Source organism: Cyprinodon variegatus, unplaced genomic scaffold, assembly GCF_000732505.1.
Source record: "Cyprinodon variegatus isolate N-32 unplaced genomic scaffold, C_variegatus-1.0 Scaffold110, whole genome shotgun sequence".
In the NCBI taxonomy this organism is placed as follows: Eukaryota; Metazoa; Chordata; class Actinopteri; order Cyprinodontiformes; family Cyprinodontidae; genus Cyprinodon; species Cyprinodon variegatus.
Genome location: NW_015150563.1, coordinates 363,236 through 371,347, shown reverse-complemented (window position 1 = coordinate 371,347; position 8,112 = coordinate 363,236). Strand labels below are relative to the sequence as shown.

Genomic DNA, 8,112 nt, shown 5'->3' with positions numbered 1-8,112 from the left:
AGAAAAGAGAACTTTTAAATTAATACTCTGAGCTCTGTGAGCGCTAACCTGGAAGCTGCTGCCGCCGCAGTGCATGCTGGGACAGCTGTCAGTCTGGAGAACTGACAAGTTTGCTCTGATGCATGCTGGGTAAAGAGGGAGGGGCCAGAACAACATCCGGAGACTTTTTCCGTTCTCAGTCTGCTGTTCTTGTGAATTAGAGCAGCACTAGGGCTGAGGCTGATGATGTTTCGCAAGGATACGAGAACGCACAAGAACACGTATTGAGAAACGGCCAGAGACTGATATGGACCTTCAGTGCCTCCTAGATGCACTCAGAAATTCCATCACAGATCCTTCCTCCCAGCTGGTGGTAGACTGGTGGTAGACCCAGTAAGTGTTTGGCACCATGGTTCTGGTTTTCACTGATCCCTTTTTCATCTTAGTCACTATCAGTAGTGATTCTGATACAGTTCTAAGATCACTTTCCCGGGATCTGCAGTGACTCTTATAGTTCTGTCTTTGGAGGCGTCGGAGTGATTCTGCTAACTGGATCCGGGTTTCCAGGGAAACCAGTCCCAGAGGACCACTTTGAATGAAATGTCCTACTTACCTTCTCATGATCAGGTGAACATCTATTGTGTTTGTGAGGGGGGGTCCCTTTGGTCCACTGGCAGCAGCAGGAGGTGAAGCTGAAGACGTTGACTCTTATCATGTGATCAATGAAACCTCCTGCATGTGAAGCAGCAATAATCTCTGCTGTTGCTGGTTCTAAGTGTGAGGCAGTAATTTATTCATTTAAGGTGTGTGTGTGTGTGTGTGGGGGGGGGGGTCTGCTGTAATTGGTTTCTCTCAGCACCTCCTCATCTCTCCCAGTCCTCCTTAAAGCTGTCACACTGAGAATAACAACCTGCTGCTGCCTCACACCTGATTGCGTAAAGGTGTCGACCTGAATGGGTGGTGCACCTGTGGGGAATGTGGGGGGTGCTACACCCACACTTTGTGTCTTACTTGCAGTCCAAGTCGATTGATCCAAACTATTAGAAGGCAGCTTTATGTGAGGCGCGTCCATCTTTGCAGCGTCTGCAAAGGTGAGTTTGTTAATGTTTGCAATGCTTGGTCTCTCAGAGCTCGTTGAGCAGCATCAGTTGCTGTGAAATGCTTACTGTGCTCAGCGCTGAAGAAACGCTTATAACTGTACGGCGTTACAACTCTCCTGATTTAAGCTGGAGATTCACGATATTTAATGTAATGTCTATCACTCAAGTGATGGAGCTGAAGGAGACTCACTTACATTTTCCTTGCCAGCCTTAATTGCAGTTTGGGCCCAGTGTGACAGAAATGACAAAGCACTCAGGTATCACCAAGACTGTAAAGTCTGTTAGTGGAGGGAATATCTTTTTCAGGTGTCTCACCCACTACCCTTTGAACTCCAGGAGACCCAAACTTCTGGGTGCTCCCGATGCACCAATGTGCTATTATCCTCCTGACATACCGAACATTTATGATTATCTCCAAACCCACTTTGTGTTGCCTCAGAGGAGTCCAGTCTATTCTATCTAATATTTGGAATTGAATTGATAGACTCCTAAACTCTTGATATTTTCTTCCTGTTCCTAAGTATCTCCTCCCATTCAGCCTCTGAAAGGTTGAACTTAAATCTTTCTCCTATGACTGTTTGAGGGGAATCAGATTCCATCTTAGTGGAGACTGCATGACCTGAGGGCTTTCTTGATGATATCTAAGAAGCTACAAGTTGAAGGGGCCGCCTCAGCAAACCCAAATGATGCATCTCCTGTTCGGGGCAGGATTAACTCCCCAGCCAGGATTTCAAATGTCTTTAATCTTCCATTATCATATTAGATTAGATTAGATTCAACTTTCTTGTCCTTACACAGGTACAGGTACAAGGCAACGAAATGCAGTTTAGGTCTAACCAGATGTGCAATAGCAGCAAGTGAATGATAAATAATGGTTTCATAAATACAGGACATGGGTTTCTACTGAATAAGTATATTTACTAATAGATTAATATAATATATATATTATATAAATATTATATATTTGTAAAAGTTTGAAATTGAAGAGAAAATTTAGATATTTTCCAAGTTATTGTTTTAATATATATTCGAAAAGGGAGAAACAGCGCCCTCCAAAAGCCTTAGTGGTGAAAAGTGCCAATACACCCACCTCAAAACTATAAAACATCATTAAAAATACATAGTTTGCAGTAAAATCCAGAAAAACAAAAATCACAAATGTCAAGGAATACATCCTGCATATCTTAGAATTTTTTGAGATGCTTTACTAAATAGTTTAAAAAGTTGGAGGTCCCCATAAGATCCTCAAATATCAAGAGATTCATGCCAAACTTGGGGGTATTGAGTGATATCAAATGATAAATAACTGGTATAACTTTGGCTTGAATTGTTTTAAAACCTTTTGAAAAACACCGATTTCCTGTAAACACAAACTTTTGAAAAATCAGAGTGACTGACTGTGACGAAGAGCAAGGAAGCAGCAATTAAAGGAATGTATTCTAAAAATCCTAGCTCTTTCAGGCAAAAAAGAGCTCAGAGCTTCCTAACAGTTGATTGGCTGCTGGGTAGATTCAGCCTTTCAGAGGACGTTACCATGGCGACTATGCTCTCTGAGAATTAATCCATCTTTGTGGGACCAGAAAGTTCGAGTTAAACCTGAAGTTATCTGGCTAAACCTGCAGGACTGTTTGACTTATTCAGAACCGGACCGAACTGCAGGTCAGCTGGTAAATGAAGACAGGAGTGTGAGAGGAGAAACCATGCAGGTGAGGAGAACGTTGGGCTGTTGGATCAGGAAGTCATTGGACCAGAGTTCTCCTCTCCTCTGGCGTCTCAGAGCCTCCAAAGTTCCTGATGTCCCGAAGACTGATTCTGAACCAGATCTGCTCTCCAGATTATTTTCTTCTTATCTGCTCTAATTCTTTCAGCCACTGTGGAGAAGAAGAACCATGTTACGTCGATAAGGAGACATTGCTAAATGACACCAGTAGTATAAGGATAGATGACAGATAGATGTTACCTTGATGAGGAGCAGGTGTGACCTAATTAGATCTAAATCAGAGAAAGGTCCTGAAGCTCCTCGTTGGTCTCTGGCCTCATTTAAAGCTCCATGGTTCAGATCACAGTCCCACGCTTTCATCTTTATGACAGATTTAAAGGCATTGAACCTGTCAGACATCAGAGCCTCGTAGTTCTGATCCAGTCTTCCACAGGGAGGAGGTTTCTGCCTTTAAACACACATCCTGAAGAGATATGAAGCTCAGTTTTCCCTACCTCTGAACTTCTGTCAGGTCTCTGCCTCCAACTCCTGCAGCCTTCAGTCTGTGCGTCAGACCGAGGTCATGGGAACCCACAGCTGCTGCTGTGACCACCTGCAGCCGGCCCACAGTGGGGTCCATCCTGGACTGTTTGCACAAGAAATAAACTGCTGCAGCTGAATCAACGTAGAGTCTGAGTTTGTTGTTGGTCGACTGTGGAGTGAATCTCCTCTAGAAATATATAAAATATTAAACATTAAAATCCATGATTCCATCGCTGCTCCTGTTAGTTTGAAATCTGATTACATTCTGCAGGAAATAAAAGAACAAAGGGTAAACGGGAAAATGATAGAAAAGCTAACAGTAAACTAGTTCCACAGGTGGCTCCGTCTGGTAAAGAAACAGTTAATCAGATGAGCTCTAAGCCAGCTTTCTGTGAAAGGATGAAAGAGAAAACATCCAGTTAGTCTGAGGAAAAGCTGAGCCCAGAGCTATAGGACAGAAACAGGACTAAACTCTGAAAAACACGCCAAGCTCCAACATCTAGAAACAAAGGTGTTGATGGCAGCAGCACAGCTGATATTTCTCTGCAGGATGGAGTCACAGTCAAACAGGAACAGTCCAGATGAAGCTACTATGAGAAAAAGCAGAGAGAGCACAACGTTAGAGATTGAACTAACAGATTCTGCAAAGCGGAGTGAGAGAATAGAGATAGAATGAAGCAAAATGATGAAAAGGGGTCCCTATGTCCTTGCCTGGTCCTCAGCTGGTCATACTCTGGTCCTTAGTTGGTCCTCCGCTGGTCCTTAGTTGATCCTCCGCTGGTCCTTGGCCGTTGCTCGGCTGGTCCTTGGCTGTTCCTCAGCTGGTCCTCGGCTGTTCCTTAGTTGGTCCTCGGCTGGTCCTCACCTGGTCCTCGGCTGGTCTTTGGCTGGTCCTTGGACGTTGCTTGGCTGGTCCTCGGCTGCTCCTTAGTTGTCCTCGGCTGGTCCTTAGTTGGTCCTCGGGTGGCCCTTGGCTGGTCCTCGCCTGGTCCTCGGCTGGTCCTTGGCCGTTGCTCGGCTTGTCCTCGGATGGTCCTCAGCTGGTCCTTAGTTGGTCCTCGGGTGGCCCTTGGCTGGTCCTCACCTGGTCCTCGGCTGGTGCTTGGTCGTTGCTCGGCTGGTCCTCGGATGGTCCTCGGCTGGTCCTTAGTTGGTCCTCGGGTGGTCCTCGGCTGGTCCCCGCCTGGACCTCGGTTGGCCCCCGGCTGGTCCTTGGCTGGTCCTCGGATGGTCCTCGGCTGGTCCTTAGTTGGTCCTCGGCTGGTCCACGGCTGGTCCTTGGCCGTTGCTCGGCTGGTCCTCGGCTGGTCCTTAGTTGGTCCTCGGGTGGTCCTTAGTTGGTCTTCTGCTGGTCCTCGGATGGTCCTTGGCTGGTCCTTAGTTGGTCCTCGGCTGGTCCTTAGTTGGTCCTCGGGTGGTCCTTAGTTGGTCCTCTGCTGGTTCTCGGCTGGTCCTTGGCTGGTCTTTAGTCTTGTCCTTGGCTGATCCATGGCTGGTCCTTAGCTGGTCCTTGGCTGGTCCTCAGTTGGTCCTTGGCTGGTCCTTGGCTAGTCCTTAGTTGGTCCTCGGCTGGTCCCTTACAATTTTAGACATCAATCTTTGTACTAAAATATTCTTTCTGTCAGGATCTGGAATGGTGTGGTTTCATAACATGGCCTAAGCTGACTCCTGGTGCCTCCTGGACGCCTCCCTCTAAGTGTTCTAGGACACCATGGAGGGACTATGTCTCTCTGCTGCCTGGAGCGCCCCTTGCTTCCCCCAGCAGAGCAGGAGAAGGTGGAGGCAAGTCTGGGAGTCTTTGCTGAGACTGCTGTCCCCTGGATCTGGTATCACATGGAACAGCTCCATCTGACGCCCGTCAGTCAGCATCCACCATGATGTTCCCTCATTAAGGGGCCAAACGCTCAGCTCACTTTCTAATCAGCCTCTCGGCAGGTTTGTGGAGCTGTGATGTAATAATGCTATCAGTACTTTTCAGGTAGCTGTAGGTGGTCCTACAGCAGTGAGATTTAAATCATTCTGTCATTCTGAATAAAGACTCTAGACATGTCCAACCCTGTAAGGCTCTAATACTGGATGATAGAGCCATCACAGCTAAAGTGATGTCTGACGTTGGTTTCTGTTTTCCACCTGAAGGTTTCTTTAGTTAGCCTAGAGCAGCTAATGAGTGACAGCAGTATGGCAGTAGCTGTGATTTTCCCACCATTACTCAGAGTTTCTAAGGGTTCTGGATGTTTCTAAGGAGCTGAACTTCTCATACTACCATGATGGGTGGCAGCTGGACCTTGTGTGTGTGTTTGCATATATATCTGGTCTCCATGAGAACAAATGGTGTTTGAGGGTTGGGTGCTGGGTTCAGAACTGTGGTGTTAATTGGGTTTAGGTGGGGTTAGGGTTAACCTGTACTCATAGGGTAGGGGTCACAGTTAGGCTGTAGAAATGGGGTCAGAAATAAGGGTCTGGGGGTGCCGCGAGATGACAGGGTAGGGGGCGGGGGGTGATTTAGTCCTTTCTGCGGCTGTCACAGGTTCAGGTCCCGACCTGTCANGATCTGGTATCACATGGAACAGCTCCATCTGACGCCCGTCAGTCAGCATCCACCATGATGTTCCCTCATTAAGGGGCCAAACGCTCAGCTCACTTTCTAATCAGCCTCTCGGCAGGTTTGTGGAGCTGTGATGTAATAATGCTATCAGTACTTTTCAGGTAGCTGTAGGTGGTCCTACAGCAGTGAGATTTAAATCATTCTGTTAACATAGAATAAAGACTGTAGACATGTCCAACCCTGTAAGGCTCTAATACTGGATGATAGAGCCATCACAGCTAAAGTGATGTCTGACGTTGGTTTCTGTTTTCCACCTGAAGGTTTCTTTAGTTAGCCTAGAGCAGCTAATGAGTGACAGCAGTATGGCAGTAGCTGTGATTTTCCCACCATTACTCAGAGTTTCTAAGGGTTCTGGATGTTTCTAAGGAGCTGAACTTCTCATACTACCATGATGGGTGGCAGCTGGACCTTGTGTGTGTGTTTGCATATATATCTGGTCTCCATGAGAACAAATGGTGTTTGAGGGTTGGGTGCTGGGTTCAGAACTGTGGTGTTAATTGGGTTTAGGTGGGGTTAGGGTTAACCTGTACTCATAGGGTAGGGGTCACAGTTAGGCTGTAGAAATGGGGTCAGAAATAAGGGTCTGGGGGTGCCGCGAGATGACAGGGTAGGGGGCGGGGGGTGATTTAGTCCTTTCTGCGGCTCTCACAGGTTCAGGTCCCGACCTGTCAGCCTTTGTCTCATGTCTTCTCTCTAGTCTCATTTCCTGTCTTTCTTATTTCAAAAGGAATACAATAAAGGCTTCTAGAGCCTGAAAATGATCTTTAGACGTCAATGGAAAGTCCCCAAAAGGACAGTGAAACCTGAATGTTATTGGTTTGCTGTAATAACCTTTGCTTTTGTCTGTGTTTGTTTTCAGCAAGACTACAGTCTGATAGTGGAGGCATGGGATGAGGACAATGACACACACAGCAGCGGTAAGCTTCATCTCTACTCACATCAGCATTTTAGGCTGGATCAAACTTAAACTTCAGCCCAAGTTTAAAGAAGTTCACATCTCTATCCTGTCCTGATGAACCTGATCAGACCTCTGCTCAAAGCAAACGGCCATTTCCAGGGAAGGAGTCCAGGTTTACAGCGTAGCCTCCACTCAGAACACCAACATTTCAACATGAAGGAGACTCTGCCTCATGCCAGTCTACATGGATGGATGACTGAGACAGTTAGCAGCTAGATGTGGATCTAGAGTGAAGCTTTTAGTGATCAGTTGGATGAGAACAGTAAAACCATTCACTCCATTTAAACTTCCATCCATACCGTGTCTGACATCCATCTGAGATGCTGGAAACAGAAATGTGCTTTGGGGCATCCATAGGGGTTACCTAGGGTCATCCAGTAGGAGGGGCTAGGTGGGCTTTCCAAAGGGAGCGGCCCCAGTAGGCTGATTCCTTTTCATGCTGAGAAGCAGCAGCTCCACAAACGTCAACGCCATTTATCTTGTCAGTGCAGCGGTCCCTCCTGCAGAGGATGCTGCCCTCACAGGTGGAACGCTGCCCTCCTGGCGTTAAGCTTCCTGCTTCTTCCACCTGATGGCCAAACACTCCAGTTCCTGTTGCATTCACTGTCCTCCTGGACCCACAGATCGGATGGGACCCCTCTACCATGCAGACTGGATGGAGGGGCCGGGACATGAAATTCTGGAGATTCTTGTCTTACATCCATCTAATGAGTTTGTAAAAGACACATGAAGAGACTCAATTCTTCTGCAATGATCTCAGATTCTTCAAAGGAAAGAAAAACAGGATGTTTGACAATAAACTGGAATCAAATGTAGCTGTAATGAGCCCAGTGCCATGTGTCTCCTGGTGTCCTTCTATGAACATTTAGAGAAGAACAGAGGAAAGCTGGAATTGATGGAAGGGAAGTGGATCAGGGAGGTGCACCACAGAAGACAGTGGATTTGTCTCAACATGCATCCCAATCATATTATAAAGAAGACCAGCAGCAGCCCAAAACATGGAGCTCAGTGGTTCAGCTCTGACATGTAAAAGGCAGCAGAAAAGTTCTCCCTTTGTGGGATTTCTCAATCAGCTCCTGCAGCAGCTGTTTAATCAGCTTCATGCAGTCCACTAGCCTCCCAGCAGCTCCCTACAGCCCAGCCTGAACACTCCTGCAGCCCAGCCTGCGCCCCCCAGCAGCCCAGCCTGCGCACCCCTGCAGCCCAGCCTGCACACCCCAGCAGCCCA

General features: G+C 47.2%; 1 protein-coding gene across 2 annotated transcripts in view; it reads left to right on the top strand.

Moving 5' to 3' along the window:
• The window catches only part of LOC107084891 (protein jagged-2-like), a 69,870-nt gene that overhangs the window by 16,792 nt on the left and 44,966 nt on the right, over positions 1–8,112 (top strand). For both annotated transcript variants that reach the window (XM_015374950.1, XM_015374949.1), the window contains exon 3: positions 6,786–6,843. In XM_015374950.1, coding sequence (XP_015230436.1) covers positions 6,786–6,843 — 58 coding nt within the window. The remainder of the gene's footprint in view (positions 1–6,785; positions 6,844–8,112) is intronic.